This window comes from Myodes glareolus, chromosome 25, assembly GCF_982192425.1.
Source record: "Myodes glareolus chromosome 25, mMyoGla1.1, whole genome shotgun sequence".
NCBI lineage: Eukaryota > Metazoa > Chordata > Mammalia > Rodentia > Cricetidae > Myodes > Myodes glareolus.
In genome coordinates, this window is record NC_142050.1 from 19,987,600 (window position 1) to 20,005,892 (window position 18,293).

An 18,293-nucleotide genomic window follows, 5' to 3' on the forward strand; every position below is an offset into this window, starting at 1 on the left:
ATCATAACTGCTGCCAGGGTTTAACAGTTTTCTGGGGAAGATGTTGATATTTTTCTATAAAAAAACATTGTTTTAGTTTTGGAGTCTGCATATGCAACCAATATTTACTACTTTTTATTACCCTTTTAACTTAAGAAAATTTAAATATATGTAAACGTTATATTTAAGTCTTTTAAATTAAGTCTTAAATATATTAAGACTTAATATTAACGTTAAATTAAGACTTAAAAACAGTTCGAATCTTTTTTTAAATTTAGTCTTCTCTCATATTACATCCTGACCACAGTTCCCCCGCACTTCCCCTCTCCCCCAGCTTAATTGGTGATAGTAAGTGTCCAAAAAATAGATTATGTATGAATGTTCATAGCAGCTCTTACTGGTTTCAGTCTGCAAAAGGGCATTTTTTCTCACCCTGGAATTTTTGGTGTGTTTATCAACATTTTGGTTCATATCAAAGCATAAGTGATTACATCTGAGTGTTCATGCCCAATATGTTTTATTTCTGCCACTAATATAGACTAGAATGACTTTATGTTCTTACTTAATATTTGTTCATATAAAACTATTTTTAAATTTCATTTAAAATTATTTGGTGCATTATTAATCTGAGGGAAGCCTCAAACAGTCCTTGAGTTTTTTCAACCAATATAGATAAGTTACTTATATGAGTTAATACAACTCATATAAGTTTACCAAGTCAACCAATGAAGGATATAACTTTTTATACAATTTAGCCCCATATTATAGAGAACTGAAAATAAGCTTATGACTCCAACATAATTTTAATTAATATATTTATCATCTTAATTAGTTTACATGTAATAAATGGTTGTTTAGCACAGTGTTTTAGGAAGACACTCAACTGTCTGGAATTCATTACTCGAAAATGCTATAAATGCAGATGGTCTCTGTTGGGATGAGACACGAAAGAAACAAGGGCAAATCTCAATTTTCTGACTCTCAGAGTAAAAACAAGATAACCAATTTCAATTTCTTCCCTTTGTGAGATTAATAGTTCTCACTCTGGCATAATTTACTTGTTCCACAAAGGGATTTCTCTTCCCCATGGTCTTTCTTTCTGTGTTACTTAGCTCTTTTGAGATTTTGGTTACTGGAAGAGATCCATGTACACTCATTGAAAAGAAAAAAAAAAGACTCTATTTATACATATAATTGTTAATTACTTTAATAATGTCTAACAAAGCAACATTTACCTTGAAAACAATGTCAAAAATTAAACCAATCTATACTGACCAATAGAATGTGTGTTTATGTCTGTGCGTGTATGGACAAGAACAAGTGTGCACAACAGAGATGTGTAGCAGTCTGAAGATACCCTCAGTGGTCACTCCTCATGTGGCATCTGCCTAGCTTTCTGAGACATTCTCTATTGGTTCTGTGCTCACCAACTGGGCTGGGCTGGCCAGTCAGTGAGCCCAGGGGATTCATCAGTCTCTATCTGCCATGCTGGATTCTGCAGGAGTTTATGCTTGGCTTTTCTGGACATCAGACTCAGGTACTCAGCTTTCAGTGCAACTGAGTTAGCATCCCAGCCCACAATCAATAGGATTTTAAATAAATAACTGCTCGATGAAACAATGTCTGACTAAATATGAATACTATTCATAATGGGACATTTCAACTTACTTTCCAATTTTTCAGTTGATTTTTTTTTCTTCTGTTGATGTTTTCTTTGAACATTTCTTCTCAGCTCTTCCCATCCACCGCTCCTGGGATTCAGTCTGTGATGCGTGAATTTTATGATATGGCAACTCCTGGCTCAGTCCTGTCCCAATATTGGTCTCTTTTAAATGTATTTGAACAATTTTGGCACACGAATAAAAAGGAACAGTTACATCCACTGGAATGGTAAGAGAGCCACAAATTTTAATGGTGTGGTCCAAAAATCCTTAAGCCGAAAAGATTGATTTCAAAAGGCTTTGCCTACATTAAAGTGAGTAACACAAAAGAAGTATGCCCAAAAATTCATGGTCTGGAAAAGAAATGACTTTAAAGCACTGAAACCATAATGGTTCTGGTGGTCATTAGACACTGTAACAAAAAATACACCCAACAGTTTTCAAACTAGTATGTAACTCTGGTATAAAGCAATGTTTAAAATTAGACATTTCCATCTTGTTTCTTCTTGTGATTCTTTGTTGTAGCGACACATTGGAGTGACGTCTGTCGGGGTCCAACCTCGATGGGGTTCACATATTCCAGGGAAGGGGCATGTGGATTAGAAAATTAGGTAGGAGGAACAGAGATACGAAAGAAACCCAGAGCCGTGGGATAGTACTGGGAGGGCTATCCAGTGAATGCTGAATACTGAAAATGCCCATGTTTATTTTCCTTATGCTTATATGCCCCAATCCAAAGAAGTGGGGGAGGGAAGAAGGCAAAAGACTGCTTTAACATGACACAAAGAACAAACAGAGCAGTCAGTTACTTCAGTACTTGAAACATCAAGCAACTGTATCCTTTAGTTAAGTATTCTGTTGTTTAGGCTGGACATGTAATTACAGCACCTTGGATCAAGCATTCTGTAGGCACCCACTTCCTGGACCAAAGCTTCTGTCATATCCTTGAAGGAGCAAGAATAGGCTTGAATTTATTGACCTTTGGTCAAGGTGGAATGAATCACCTCTGTGGTCCATCTTAATATCCAAACTACCAAGTAACCACACTCCAGGTCAGGGTATCTTCTCTATAACCACACCTTTAGTCAAACCTCTTGTCAATAACTTTGGAAGAACAAGAGAGGGCTTAAGCTCTCTGACCTTCAGTCAAGGTGAATCAGACCCATTTCTGTGGAGCCCCACAACCCATACGTTTCCATCAGAAAGATTCGGTGGGGCTTGTGTTTTGAACCATCCGTCATCTTGGAGCTAGACCAGCAGGCACGTTTCTTTGGGAGTTATAGAGGCATGACTATTCTGAGCAAATCTCATCTAATTTCATGAATCTGCACTCCGCTTTGTTTGTTTTGCTTTTAGAGAGTGTTTTATTTTTCCACCTTCACTTCCACTCTTACTCGAGGTAACCATGAGGGAAAAGGCAGGTGAGCTATTAATGCCCCTAGTAGCTGGCAAAGGGGACACACTTAAAGCTTTTCTGTTCTTTAATATGGATAGAATTAAGAGAGCATTTGACTTTTCTACTGCCAGGAAAACAGAATTAGACCTAAGCCTCCCAGGGAGATGAAAGACGAAGGGACATGGCACTCATTTATGTCTCTTACAGTCACTGCTGGGATTGGCTTCAGCTCTGCTCACTTGCCCTTTATTTCCTTCGGCTTCAGGAGATAGTGGCTAGACGAAACTCACCTGTAATTAAAAATACAAATAACCATGTGCTGAGTACTTCTTCAAACATGTTCTAGCATTAATATTCACTTTAATTGCAAAGGCTTTCTAAGCTTGGCTTTTTTCCCTCGGTAAGTCCTCTTTTTCCTTCTATGCTTGAAAACCATTTCAAATATTACATCACAAAGCCACCTTTTATACTTTGTATTCATGCGAATAAGTCAAGACTTCCTCGTACATCAGTACAGACAAAGAACCGAGGAGAATTCCCAAAGAGTTTATTTGTATTGTTTGTAACGTTCAGTGAATTCCCTAGAGATCTGCAAGCTTTGCAACATTTGTTCCCTGACAAAGTTTTCTCCAGCTCCTCATATATAACCAGGCTCAACAAACCGCTGGCTAAAATCAAAAGACTGAGTTCTCTTACCTTAAAGGAATGTAAGAATGATCACCATTGAATATAATTATTAAGAACAAGAGCTATTCAAAGTCATACAGAGGAGTATAAAAAAATCCCAATATTTGAGTTTATTAGCTATAGCAGGCAAAGTTCTGCCTCCTTCATGACTTAATTTCCTTATGTGTAAATATGGCTTAGGCTGCCTATCATGTATTACTCTAGGAGGATTACATAGAAAGTTTTGTGTATATCACACTGGAGTGTAAGTAGATGATCAAACCGTTTATCTTTCATGCTTGTGTGCACTCAAAGGTCATTTTAGCATCTATGGCGAGAGCAGTAGTTTGCTTTTCTTTGTCAGGAAAGCCATACATATTCAACAAACTTCTATATTAACACCAACAGAAGCAAATTCTGGTGTTTATCCGAAGTCAGATAGCACAATGCTCCCCAAAACGTTTTTCTTCTTAAGTGCTCAGCTTACATCACCTTCCACTTTACCAGGGAGTGTGACTATTTCTTATCATTCATACTTTATTGCAAGGAGGATTATACCTCTCACACAAATTTCCCGGATGAGGGAAATTAAGATTCTACATCGGTAGCTTAAGACATTCGGCTGATACAAATACTGACTTACTGACCCCTCACCCACGGCTCTGAACTTTTATCCAGTGTACCAGGCAGGCAGGGAGGCGGCCATGTTCTCATCTTCCCAATGACCACAGCAATGTAGCTTTCATACATGTACAGCATTTGGGATCTAATCACTTAGTCTTTCTTTTGAAATAAAGATCATTTGCTTGTTGCATGGCAGCAGGGTAAGAGACGACAAAACTGGAACCCCAGCAGTGACAGGTAACATTGACGCGTGAGCCCCAAGGCCCAGAATCCGGAGGCCCCAATTGAAGAGGTGTGGAAACCCTAACAACATCTATGAGTCCTTACTTTCCTGAAAAGAAAATTGCATATGTGGAAAAGGTTTTGTGGAAGTCTTTTCCTTAGAAAACACACATCAGTTTAACAAGAATCCATTCACAGAAACATCTGAGAAAGAACTGCACACAGCTCTTGTGTACAAGTTGTCGTTCCGTTAACACAGTCGCGCTCCGGTAATTCCTCACGTGGACTTCAGGGCTGTATCTCTTCAGTGCGTCTCCGGGAAGTACTTGTCCGTGGGAAATTCTTAGATTTTGTTTTTCTTAATTTAGACTTCAACTAAACTTACCTCATTAGTAGAGTTATTGTCACTGTGCAAAAAGCCCTGGGTTGGGTCCCCGGCTTCACAAAAGTAAAAATAAGAAACAACCGAAAATCTCACCACCATCAAAAACTTCACACCTCTTGACAAACATGCTTTAGCTGCTCTTTCATTCCTTCGAAGGAATCAGTACATTTTGCCTCCAGCTTTTTGTTGTTGTTGTTTTTGTGGGTTTTCTTTGTGTGTGTACACCAAAATAAAACAGACTTTTAGAAGTAAAATTACCATAACTTCTAGCATTGGCAATGATAGAAATGCCAATTAGCAATTAGCAAACTCTGTTTAATGCCTAATTTTTCTCGATTTCCTGCCTGGTGATGATGCTTTCATCGGCCTGAATCTGCCTTCCTGTGCTTTGGGCTGCATTACTCAGTACCGTGTCTGGCACTGACATTTTTATTTGATTCTCACAGTGTTCCTGAGTAGAGCAAATACTAATCTCTCGATTTTAATAGGGTGACAGACAACAGAGTATCACATTAACACAGGAAAGGCATGTCAAGGGCTAGAGACCAGCGTGTCCTGCGTTCTCTAGTCTCCAGACCAGAAAATGTTCTGACTACAGTTTAGTTTAGCTCCAATCGGAAGGACTTAAGGGTTCATCCAGCCAAGCGTTCTGTTAGTTATATGACATAGAAAATGAAGTGAGCATGCCAAGGTATAAACAACCTTTGCTGGTCTCTGTTGGCTGTCAGCAAGTGCAAGGACACACTTTGGCAATGTCGGCTCTCTCCTGTAGCCACGTTGGTTTCTCTAATTTTGTGTACATTCTCAGGCTGTGTCTCAAGACTTCGAAGGCTCTTGGCATGAAGGCTATGGAATGTTAGGCAGAGATCCTGGGAGAATGTACGTTTCTTAAATCACCTCGTCGGATCTAGGTTATCTGAGGCTGTTCAGTTTCCAACTAGAGGGTGATTGTTTTTAAGACTTGCACCCACCCCACTAGAGGCTAGATAGCCAACTCTGAGGAATGAAATCCAGACAGCGTTTCTTGTCTGTGCCCACCCGGGACAAAACTCAGTGTGTTCACCTTGTTGATTTGAACTTGCTTGGCATTGTGTTGCAGGAATTCTTCAACAAGAAACGAGGCCATTGAGAAACCACGAAAGTCATTGGAAGCAATCAACAGTAAAAAAGGTAAAAAGCACATAGTTTCACATATCATAGCAGAAAGAAAAGTACTATCTGGCTTTAAAATATATTTAAAATGTTTCAATTTGCTAGCAATTGAAAATGAAAATAAAGCTAGAGAGTGACATTTTTTTTTCCCTCAAAATTGGATGTTCTCCTTAAAGATAGGGGAGGAGTGAGGGGAAATGGGAACTTTCATACTGGTGGTGAATGTTTAAGTCAGAGCACATGTTAAGGAGACACCTGACAGCATAGAAGAGAAGCTTTTCAGGTTACTCTTGGGGTCTAAGCCCTCAGCGGTAGATCACAGGCGTGGCATGTCGAGGTTCTAGGCTCAATCCTTAAGGTGCAAAAATAGATTATCTAGTTAAAAATAGATTATCTAGTATTCTTACAGACTAAGAATTCTACTGCTAACTATTCATTTTAAGAACATAATTAAGAATATATATGAACACTTAAAAATTGCATATTTTAATAAACAGTAATGTAACATCTGGAAAAGTGTAGTACCTATCTATAATACATTGTTCAGCAAATTATAAAAATAAACAAGTAATAAATGAAAAATATTAGAAACAACCATTATTGCTGTAAGAGTAGATTGACTGTACCTGTGGGCCTACAGTCCTGAAATAAAATTCTATAAATAGCTAGAAAAAATATTTGTCACGAAAGATGTTCAGAATTTATGGTTGAATGGAACAGCTGTCTGTTAGCAAGAAGAACCTCAAGGAACTTTGATGGTATTATTTCCCCCTGATATGCCCCTTTTTTCTTCATATCTCGTTTTTTATAGAGTAGTCAATGTTTTGTCATACTAGAAGAAAATATTTTTAAGAAGAAAAAATGAAAGAAATACCCATCAATGTATTTCTTCTTTTGACTAAAGAACGCCTGTTATAACCAGGATTTAATCCAGTACTGTGGTTCTCAGCGGTACTGCACTGAATCTTCTAACCAGAATTTCAGTTGAAGGCCCGCCAGTGAGTTTGCAGGACTCTGGTTGAGAACTGCAGAATCCACAAAACGAATCGGTAGGCCCAGCAACGAACGGGCGAGGATTTGGCATGACTGCTCTCCTCTACCACCATTTTCTTTTTTTTTTTTTTAATAAATATTTTAAAGCACTCTGATATTTTATACATTCATTTGTCCATAAATATTTATTAAGATTTTATTTATTAAGATGGATATTTAGAAAGTTGATACAGGGTAACCAATTTTGGTACAGAGTTAGAATATCTCCATTTCAATAATTACAGCATAGGATCACAGAACTAGAAGAAAATGTTGTCTTTACCTTTAGGCTAAAGATGACATTCAGACTGTTGTGTGATATTTTGTTTGTGTTTGAACAAAGCTTGCCTGGAGCTCAGAGGGCGGAGCTAGCCACTAGCTAACCATACAAGCTGGGCAGTGGTGATGTGTGCCTTTAATCCCAGCACTGGGGAGGTGGAGACAGGAAGTGATAGGTGGGGTGTAGACAGGATCTCAGACTTTTAGGGTACAGGAAGGAGAGAGGCAGGAAACAACTGGTGACTGCCCCCAATTCTCTGATCTTTCCGGCTTTTAACCTGATATCTGACTCCTTGGTTTTTATTGATCAAGATTAATTAGATTAACGCTTCATTCCGATGCCTCCTTTGTTCCGCTAATATTCTCCTACTAGAAGTAATCATTTCTTTGAGTTTTAATCCTGTAGGTGAATGTATTGTAGCTGTCAGCTTTGCTTAAAAATGCTCAATGGTGAGACATGGAGAGATGGCTCAGTCAGGAAAGTGTTAGCTGTTTGTGCATGAGTGTCTGCGTCCCCTTCGTAGCACTAATGTGCACTCTGAATATGACAATGCCAGTCCCCAGCACTTGGAAGTGTGGGGGTACGTAGGGGCGGATGATCTTTGGGTCTTGCTGGTTGGTTGGTCAGTCTAGCTGGTCAGTAAGCTCCAGATTCAGAGGGAGAGAGAGAGAAAGAGAGAGAGGAGAGAGGGGGAAAATTTTACATTAAATTTATGGTTTTATTTTAAAAATTAAATCTATTTTTTTAATTTTAGATGCAGTTCCACGAGTTTTGTATGAAAATAAAGACATACATTGCGATAATGGTGAGTTGAGATTGAAGTGTTTCCATGGTGTAGTCCATAGTTTAGACACAATCCAACTTTGAAAAAATATAAACATTTTATCATATTCAGGTGTCTTTAGATTGATAGTTTCCTTAAAGTAAATTTTGAGAAGTTTTATTTCTGGTTAAGTTTATATCTGTCACTTCTGCATGAACAGAACATTTCATTTTTAATTATTCAGATTCTTAGTTTAAAATATTATACATATAGTTGTTGTTTTAGGTCAGTGACTTCCAGACTCATTTTTAGGGGCCCAAGGAATCTACAGGCTTTACATTAGAGGTAGAATTTGGCTTATATGTTCTCCTTAGAAATCTCCCTATTCTGAAGCGAGTTTTTTCCTCCTGGGCAATTGTTATAATGCAGAGTATTTGGGTGGGATTCTCTTCATAACAACTGAGAATTTCAAACTCAGCTTTTCATTTATCATCTTAAAATATCATTAATCTTAACTATACACTATAAAACATGTATGAAACTGAGTTTATGTAAAGTTTACTTTAAAAATCCCTTTGTTCATCTGGATTGGTACACACAGTGGTCTTCTAAGCACCTTTTTAGTGAGGTCCACTTGACTTTGAAGGTCACAGGGCTATTTCATGGCCTTCGGTTTTCTCCTGAGCTCCTGAATTTTCTTTTCTTTTAACAAGTTGTTATTATTTGTTGTACACGTATGTGTGTTTTGCTTGCATGTGTGTCTGTGCACCCCATGAGTGACGGAGGCTGAGAAGACTATTGGATTCCATCTTCTTTGCATAACTCCTAGAACTGAAGTTACAAATGGCTGTGAGGGATCATGTGACCCTAAGAATTGAACCTGGGTCCTCTGGAAAAGTAGCGGGTGTGGTGTCCTTCACCACTGAGCCAACTCCTCTGCCTCCTCAATTTCCTTAATAGTTTACACCATGCACAGAATTAAGAGCTCTTTATTGTATGCTTATTTGTTATTAATCTTTTTTTTTACTTATACTTATTTTTTACACATACTTCTTAAAATAGATTCACATCTGCCAATCTGCTTAATACTTTTTGCTAAAATGTGCTTTTAGAAAACTTGTTTTCTGGGCAGTGGTGATGCACACCTCTAATCCCAGCACTCAGAGGCAGAGGCAGGCAGATCTCTGAGCTCCAGAGTTTGGTCTAAATGGAGTGAGTTTCAGGACAGTCAGCGCTACACAGAGAAATCTTGTCTTGAAAGAAAGAAAGAAAGAAAGAAAGAAAGAAAGAAAGAAAGAAAGAAAGAAAGGAAGGAAGGAAGAAAGAAAAGACAAAACTTGTCTTCCAAAATAAATTCCTTTGAAACACAAAAGTCAAAAATTTGCCATGTATAAATTTAGGCTTAGTTTATTATAATTAGGTCTTATAAGTTAATAAAATCTAGCTTGCTTGCCTTCTAAATATGATTGCTTATTCATACTTTTTTAAGAATCACATCAAATATCACGCCATATTAAGTAGTATTAGTCTATAAAATCTACAAGTGCATTTAGTTAAAGGCAGAAAGCTTTTCAAGTATTGCTGTACTTACCAGGGAAAGGAGAGCAGAAGTGTGTGTGTGTGTGTGTGTGTGTGTGTGTGTGTGTGTGTGTGTCCGCCTTGGTTACCAATCCCTCATACCTACAAGACCCATTTTTCTTTTCCCTTCGTTCCCTGCTGCTCTGGGTATGATTTTCAAAGAAGAAATGCTCAGCTGGGCCATGGTGGTGCAGGTTTTTAATCCCAGCACTGCGGAGACAGATCTTTGTGAGTTCGAGGCCAACCTGGTCTATTATTTTTTTGAGAGTCTGTCCTGGGCTAGGCCCAGGGCTAAATGCAGTGTGGGAAAACCTGATCATCTCGGTGGGCTTCTGTATTCTGCACTGGGTGAGGTCATCACTCTTCAGATCCCAGGTAATGTGATGTAGAGGAGGGCATGATTTCAGGAAATCCCCTCAAATTCCTTCAAGTCTTTTCTTCCCTGATTAAAAATCCATGCTACCTTGATCTATACAATGAATCTTCCTACTTTAATGATTTGATATAAGATTTAAAAACACTCTGAGTGATGATCCTGCACAGGTGGAGTTATTTTTAAAAGAATAAGCTTTTCCTGCGTTCAATATGAGTTACGATGACCCATCAAGGGAGCAATAAAATCCTATGGTTAAAAGAACTCCGTTAAAAACCACCAAAACTTCAAACAGCTTTCCCATGCCTGCTTGCCAAATAGGTTGAGCAGCCTGCTACTACCACCCTTCATGCTGGGTTCTTCGTAGAGCTTGGGTGAGCGGGCCCGAGACAAGTCAGGACTGGACAGGGAAAGATGCCAAGGACACACCAAATAGAGCAGCCTGCATGCAGTTGCAATGATGCCAGAGCTAAAGCAACTTTCAAGCCAGGGTCCAAGCTGCAGCACCCAACCCGGAAGTGGAAAGTTTGGTGGTGATGGTGGGGGGAGGAATCTTGGTGAAACCGTGCTTACGAAAATAACCACACATTTATTTCATCTCTTGTGGAGGTGAGGTTCAACTTACAAGCCCCCTTTGAAAACTGTGACTACGCTGAGGAATATAAAAAGGAACGTAAATAGTATAAACCGAAAGGAAATTAATTCTCACTGAATCGTTAGAAAAATATATTCTTAGTTAGGAGAAGTGGTGCACTCCCGTGACCGCAGTGCTGGGGGACTGAAGTCGGAAGATCAACAGTTCAAAGCCAGCGTACGCTGTATGGGAAGACCATGTGACAAAATGAAATAAATGAAGTATATAAAAAGAAAAAGGAAGCCTATTAACTTAAAAAACATCTTCTATGATTCATGTTGATAAAAAAAAACCAAATCTACTGCTTTGTCATTCATTCAAGTGGCACTGAGCACAAAGTGTATTTCAACTCCCTTCGTGCCTGGGCAGCTCAGGCGTCCCTAGTAGTGCTGATTGCTGCTCCAGTTTGGTGTCATTCTGGGGTCAACGCGTTCATGGATCGGATCCCAAGACTGTTAACCTTCGATTTTCACTGTGCTTGTCTCCGTGCCCTGAACAGAGGCACATAAATGGGGTGGGTGGGGCTTTGACTTTAAAATTCAGTGCATTATTAAGAAACCATTGAATTTAAATTAAGAGCAATGGTTATTTTCAGTGTGAGTTATACTGCTCTATACATACATTCTTTCTTCCTTTCTTTTAACTTTTTGAGACAGGGTTTCTCTGTGTACCCTGGCTTTCTGTGAACTCACTCTGTAGACCTGACTGGCCTCGAACTCACAAGATCCACCTGCCTCTGCCTCCAGAGTGCTGGGATCAAAGGCGTGCGTCATCACCATCTGGCTCTACTTATATTCTTATGAACCATTTTGTGAAACTATATATATATATATATATATATATATATATAAAATATATATATAATATATTATAATTTATCAGTCAGATAAATTGTATGTGTGTGTGTGTGTGTGTGTGTGTGTGTGTGTGTCAGATAAAAATCTTTGGTTGACTTGTTCTTTTAAAATGCCAAATAAAAGTAAACAGTTTACTCAAATCACTTTGAGATTCAACAAAATTGACTTGTTGGGTTTTCTTTTAAAATAAAACTGATCTGTAGAATGAAATGATACCACATTTATGATACTATTCTATGATGAGTCTTTCTCTGTTCCCCAGCCAGCTCCCAAACAATAACATGAAGACTTATATTAATCATGAAATCTCATCCTATAGCTTAGGCTTGTTCCTAACTAGCTCTTATAACTTAAATTAGTCCATTTTAAATCTACATTCTACGACATGGTTTTTTAACCTTTCTTTCATGTTTTACATCCTTCTTGTTCTGTGATTTCTCTCATCTCTCTGCATCTCGATTATTTCCTCCTTCCTTTCTCTCTGTCCAGATATCCTACCTATACCTCTAGTTTTTTATTGGCCTCTAGTTTTTTTTTATTAAACCAATCACAGTAATTTGCCTTCACACAGTGTACAAATATTCCACAACACTATTGTGCTCTAAATTTATACTTGATAAATTGTTTTTCTCCCACTTGCAGAGAAAACCGCAGAACAGGCAACAGAAATGCTTATATTAACTTTCATTGCTTGGAACACACAGGCTGCTCTGTGGAGACCTGGTTCTCAGAACTAGAAGGCTACAGTTGGATGATGGTTGTCTGTCCCCACCTTGGGTGATGCTTCACCATTTCCGTCAAAAGCTTATCAGAATTTGGTCTTAGTGAAGTACAAAGTCTAGGACACAGTAGCAGAAGTAATGAATAGTAAAACAAGGGGGACATGTGCCATTCCTCCTCTTTAGCTTGACTCTGAAAATGACAAGAAACTACTACTATAATTGTGATCAAACTATCAGATTTGATGTTTAGAGAAACTGTTATGTTAGCTATAGAAAGGAGAAGGGCAGAAGTGACTGGAACAATGTCTTTTTACTAAATTCAGTCCACACCTCCTGGTATTGAACCCTGTTGCACCTTTGCTTGCTATGGCTATTCAGTATTACTGAATGCCAAATGATGCTAGGGTACCCTCACTTTGCTGATTTCAGGAGCGTTTTCTAGACTTACATTTGCTGGAGTTTCATTGACTGTTGTAAAGAATAGATAAAATATTTGTAGATAACACTTTGAAGACAATTTTGATGAACTCTTGAGTACTTTTGTCCATTCCAAATATTAGTGTTAGGTGTAATTTAACAGGGGCTGCTCTGTGTACTCACCACTGAAACTGTTTTTTTTCTTCTTGTACCAAGAGAATGTTTGCTATAAAACAAGTTGCCAAAGGAAAATTTATAGTCAATGGCATGAAGTCATTGTAGACTTGATAACAAGTTTAAACAGATACTGCACTTCCTTCTATTGCTTTCTGACACTTCCCCCTGATGAGGCACTTGGAAAGGAATTTCAGGATGCTTAGTGATCCTTTCACACTATGTGGTTGGTATGCCTTTGCTCTACCCAACTACTCTTCTGTCAACGAATGGCAGTTTTATAACGTTTTTCATTAAGGTTTCCTGGTTGCCTGCTGTTCCCTTCTGTCACTGTCCCATGGAACCATTAACTCCATTCTCATAGTTAATTAAGTTGTCATGTATCTCATGCGGATGGTATCAACCCACAGGAGAGACATCCCCCCCCCCCACCATCTGTGCCTTCATGGTTTCAAGGACCGAGAAAAAAATACTATCTGTATTGCGCCAACTAAGTGAACAACTAGCCTATGGAAGATACACCGTGTCTGAGAAATTGGAAATCAGTTGATGCCACAAATCAATGGTGCCTAGGTGCTGAGTAGATCACCACCGATTACTGAAACTGTGCACAGGAGTAGGAGGGGGGAACACCTTGATCCCACGCGGTTTTAAAATCTATGTGCCATTCACAGTTGCCTTTGTCTTTCTTCCTGTCTTGACAACAGAGGAAGACACACTTTGCCGTATCAAGAAGATCTTCGCCCATCCCCGTTTGGAACTGAGTCCCGAGTTTAATCCGAAGATCAAAGATTATTACTGTGAAGTGCCATTTGACGTGCTAACAGTGAGGATCGGAGCAGAGCCTTCTAAGTGTCGATGCAGGGTGCACCTGCAAGAGCGGGCAGGCCCGAGGTATGGGGATGGGAGCCCGCTGACTTGACGCCTCACCAGAAGGTAGACGTCTGATCCCGCCTTCCATGGTGGCTCAGAACAGCTGGAGCACAGTCCTTCTGGAAAGCAGGGTGGTGTGAAATCTTCCTCTTTCTGGCTTCTTTTGCTTAGAAAATAAACACAGATTCTCTGTCAAGCTACAAAAAACAGGAGTTAATCTTCATAACCATATTGTACCAAGAGAGGACCTGGATATAGAAAATAGGAGGGGAAGCCATCAAGAACTCTGCTCCGTCTCACCTTCTTGTCTTGAGATTGCTGGAGCTGATGCTGATAAACAGTGACCCCTTTTACCCTAAGCCAATGTCTCCAGTCTGGTGAAAATCTGTGGGCATAGTATGCTGACCTTGCTCATCTTTCAGGGTTTATTTGTTTCCTTATTTCTTTATCTGTTGCTATTTTTTTATACATGTATTTGAAAGACTCCAACTCTTTTGCTTGAAAATTTGAATACAACCTGAACCTTGTTACATATAATGTCCATAAAGACAAAGATAGAAGTCCATGACTAGGGCAGAGGTTCTCAACCTGTGGGTCTTTACCCCCTTTGGGGTTGAATGACCCTTTCACAGGGGTCACCTAAGACCTTTGGAAAACACAGACACTTTTTTTTTCTACAATTCATAAGAGTCACAAAATTGCAGTTGTGAAGTTGCAATGAAAATAATTTTCTGGTTGAGGACCTCACATGAGGAACTGTATTTAAGGGCCACAGCATTAGGAAGGTTGAGAACCAATGCTGGAGGGTAAGGAAAGTGCTTGACGTTGCTAGCAGTCGAGGTTAGTATAAAGAAAGGAGGACTAGAGCTGAGGACATCCCTCCATTAATAGAGAGCTTGTCAGCATACAAGGAACCTTAGGTTCAATACTCAGTTGGAAGCCAGTCTGGGATACATCTGAGACTATCTGTGAAAAGAAGGGAAGAAAAGAGAAAGATGGAAGAAGGGAAGAAAAGAAAGAAGACTTAGATGGATTGAAAAAAAAAAGAGGATTCATGTTACTTTGACCTGGGTTCTACCCTGACTCTACCACTTAACTTGAGGCAATTTGATTACCTGCTCTTTTTAAAATTCTCTATGTTGCTGAGCCATTATGGTGCATGCCTTTAATCTCAGGCATGTCTCTTGAGAGGCAGAGGCAGGTGGATCTCTGAGTTTGAGGCCAGACTGGTATACAGAGTGAGTTTCAGGATAGCCAGGACTATATACAGAAACCTCATCTCACAAAACAAAAGAGTCTCCATGTCTATAATCAGGGCCAACATAGTTTTGTATAGAGTTATTGTATTAAAAGTAATTCCTGACCCTGAAAGGTGGTTAATAATATTAGCTTCTTGCCCTCTAGTTAATGAAGGGCATAACTTGTCCTGAAAGATGATCCCTAGTATAGCAAAGAACTAGGAAAGGGAGATTTTTCATATTTAACATTTCTTATGAAATTATACAGCTTTTACATGTTTAGGCCAGCAACAATCATCATACTTATAATAATGATGGTAATGATGATGATGATGATGATAATGATAATAATAATAATAAATACTGATGTTTGAATCTGTTTGGCCTGAATGATTGTTTCCATCCATATTAATCCTCTTTCATATCTCTCTCTCTCTCTCTCTCTCTCTCTCTCTCTCTCTCTCTCTCTTCACCTCCTCCCACGGTCTGCCCTCAGCTTTGCCAATTATCCTCTGGGATTGGGAATGAACAGAATTTCCATGCTCGTGGTGGATGAATCTGCAGCAGAGGGTGACATGGTAACCACGTATAAACTCACCATTTATAGAGAAGATCGTCCAAGTCTGCCCTTCTTTGAGGACTTCACAGCGTGCGGTTTTGTACAAGTGAGTAAATTTTTGCATTGACACTGGTGTTGAACCGGGAACGATTAGTTAATCCAGTGAGAAATGCCAAGTGCAATTGTTACACGCGGTGCTGTGCTTCTCCAAACTGAGATCTGTGCAGCAGCGCAGTTCAGGTCGGATATCTGAAGCCCCTCATTCTGAAGTTTCTTCTCTGCATGGGAACCACACTCTGTGCTCACTGGACTCAGGGATTTATCACGGTTACTCTTTAATATTGTCGAGCACCAGCAGCTGTGGATTTGGTTTTGCATTGCTCGTTTAAATTTTCTTGTTTTTCTTGTGTTTGTCCCTGGATCTCACTTTGAAATTTTAAACTGGATCCAGTGGAATTTATTGTAGAAAAAATTAGAGAAAAACATACAAATGAAATTTGCTTGGCATAGATGTATTTCTCGTTTATTCCTCAGACCTTAGTCACTTCACAAGGCTGTGGCTTCTCCTTTGAGGAGCGCACTCCATTTTGTAGTCTTCTTGAATTGGGAGGGGGATTTCTATTACCCCCTGGCTTTGTCTTTTCGTCAGCTTTTTCTTCTGGTTTCTTTTCCTTGACATATAGTACAAGCATGACCATCTACATTTTCTCATTCCATACACGTACCTCCAGGACAGATGATGCCAGACAAGTAGGAGTTAGAATTCTGTCAACTTGGACCATGTGTTTCCTAATCCATTCCGAAAATATAATCACAAATATACTCATGTAATGTCAAAAGGATGTGCTGGCCCCAAGGAGCTTTGCAATAGAGGGGGTTTAACAGGGGTGTGACCCACTGGGCCTTTGCAGATAGTAAAAACCCCACCTTTGTTTATATGTCCATCTAGTGGCCAGACACCGCAGTACTTCCTCGCCCATCAACACTTGGCACTTATAACCTGTCTATTACCAAGAGCTTTCTACCATTTCATAAGGTTACTCAATCCTTAGATCTTTTTTCCTAAGGAAATACAAATCTCAAACATCACAGAAGATTCGACATTGTTTTAAAGAGTATTGCAAAGCAAGAAATTGAAAGTTACCAATAGATGTCTTAATGAAAACCATTTTTTTTAGTAAATAAATGGGAAACCAGGTGGCTCTTTGGAAGCCCACATCTGTTTTAATGCATATTAACACAGTCCTCCAATATCTTCCCCCCTTAATGCCTCTACTTATTTATATGTTAAAAACATTTATTTTATTATCCTTAATTTATTTATTTAAGTTTTATTTCATATAGTATATTTTGGTCATTTTTTTCCCTTCCAATATTTTCTTTATTAACCCCAGTTTGTTCCATTAAAAAAAAACCAGACATATTAAGGCAAACTGCGTCTCATTAGTGGGCATTTCGGAGCAGGTAAATCTAACATGATTATAGAGACCAGAACAGTAGTTGTCTGGAAGCTGTCAAGTCCCCATTCATGAGGGGAGTCTTTGAGGAAACGTCTTATATCTTAATCTGGGTGATGGTTACTTATATGAACAATGGATGTATAGACGTGAAAACTGTGCAGTATAACTTATATAATTTGCTGATACTATCTTTGCAATATAGAAATAGTTGAGCAAGTTTTCATGCAAATTTATTTCAGTAAAAGAAGAAAAAGGATGTCAGAAGGGAAGCTTGTATAGTTATCTTCCAAGACATATCTCACTTATAGGATACTGTACTGATGAGAAACAAGTTAATTAATATGCCATTATAGGGACTAGATTAGGCTCATTACAATAACATGAAGAAGAATATTAGAAAATTCTTGTGGGGTGAATCTCACAGATGATTGCAGGAAAATATTTCAGTCATGTGCTAATCCTTTCCAGGAGTTCTTAGTTGAACGTTTGTGTGTGGTCCTTCGGTAAGTGCTATATTTTATAACATGGAAAGTGTTTTATAGTATTTTTAACCTTGCATTTCTAACAGTTCTCAAATGAGTGAGCAGAAAATGTGACATGAATAATGCGACTTACTGTCAATGCTTAGCTAGGCCTGAGCTGCCAAGGGACCTGCGGGAGGCCAGGGCCAGGCTTCTTCCCATAGGCTCCACCTCCAGCTCTACCCAGAAGCCCCCCTGAGCTGGTTCATTTTCTCACTGCTGTTATAAGCGGCAGAAGCAACTCAGAGGAGAAAGTTCACTCCGGCTCCCAGTCTGAGTGTGCACCAGCATGGTCCTGAAGGTGTGGCAGCAGAAGCATGAGGCCGCTGGCCACAGTCCCTGTAAACTCAGAAGTCAGAGATGGATGCTGGTGCTCAGCACAGCTTCTCCTTTAAAAAAATTGTTAATTTTGTTTATTACAATTTATTAAATTTATTTATTTATTATATTTATTATGTATCCCAACCACAGTTTGTCCCCTTCCTCTCCTTCCATTCTCTGTCCCCCAACCCTGCCTTCCCCTTTACCCCCTCCCCCATTTACTCCTCCTCCATCTCCATTCAGAAAGGGTCAGGCCTCCCCTGGGCATCCACAAAGCATGACACATCGAGCTGAGGCAGGGCCAAGCTCCCCTGCATGAAGGCTAGGGGAGGCAATACCCACCTTCGCCTTCTGTTCAGCTCCAAACCCTGGCTGTGGAATGGTGTCACACACATTTCAACTCCAG

The 18,293-nt window shown here is 39.2% G+C and overlaps 1 protein-coding gene across 1 annotated transcript in view; it reads left to right on the plus strand.

Annotated features, from left to right (window-relative positions):
• The window catches only part of Cped1 (cadherin like and PC-esterase domain containing 1), a 284,218-nt gene that overhangs the window by 154,476 nt on the left and 111,449 nt on the right, over positions 1–18,293 (plus strand). Inside the window, exons 11-15 of the mRNA XM_048450954.3 lie at positions 1,712–1,869; positions 6,033–6,103; positions 8,152–8,202; positions 13,623–13,809; positions 15,523–15,691. Of these exons, the coding sequence (XP_048306911.3) occupies positions 1,712–1,869; positions 6,033–6,103; positions 8,152–8,202; positions 13,623–13,809; positions 15,523–15,691 (636 nt within the window). The remainder of the gene's footprint in view (positions 1–1,711; positions 1,870–6,032; positions 6,104–8,151; positions 8,203–13,622; positions 13,810–15,522; positions 15,692–18,293) is intronic.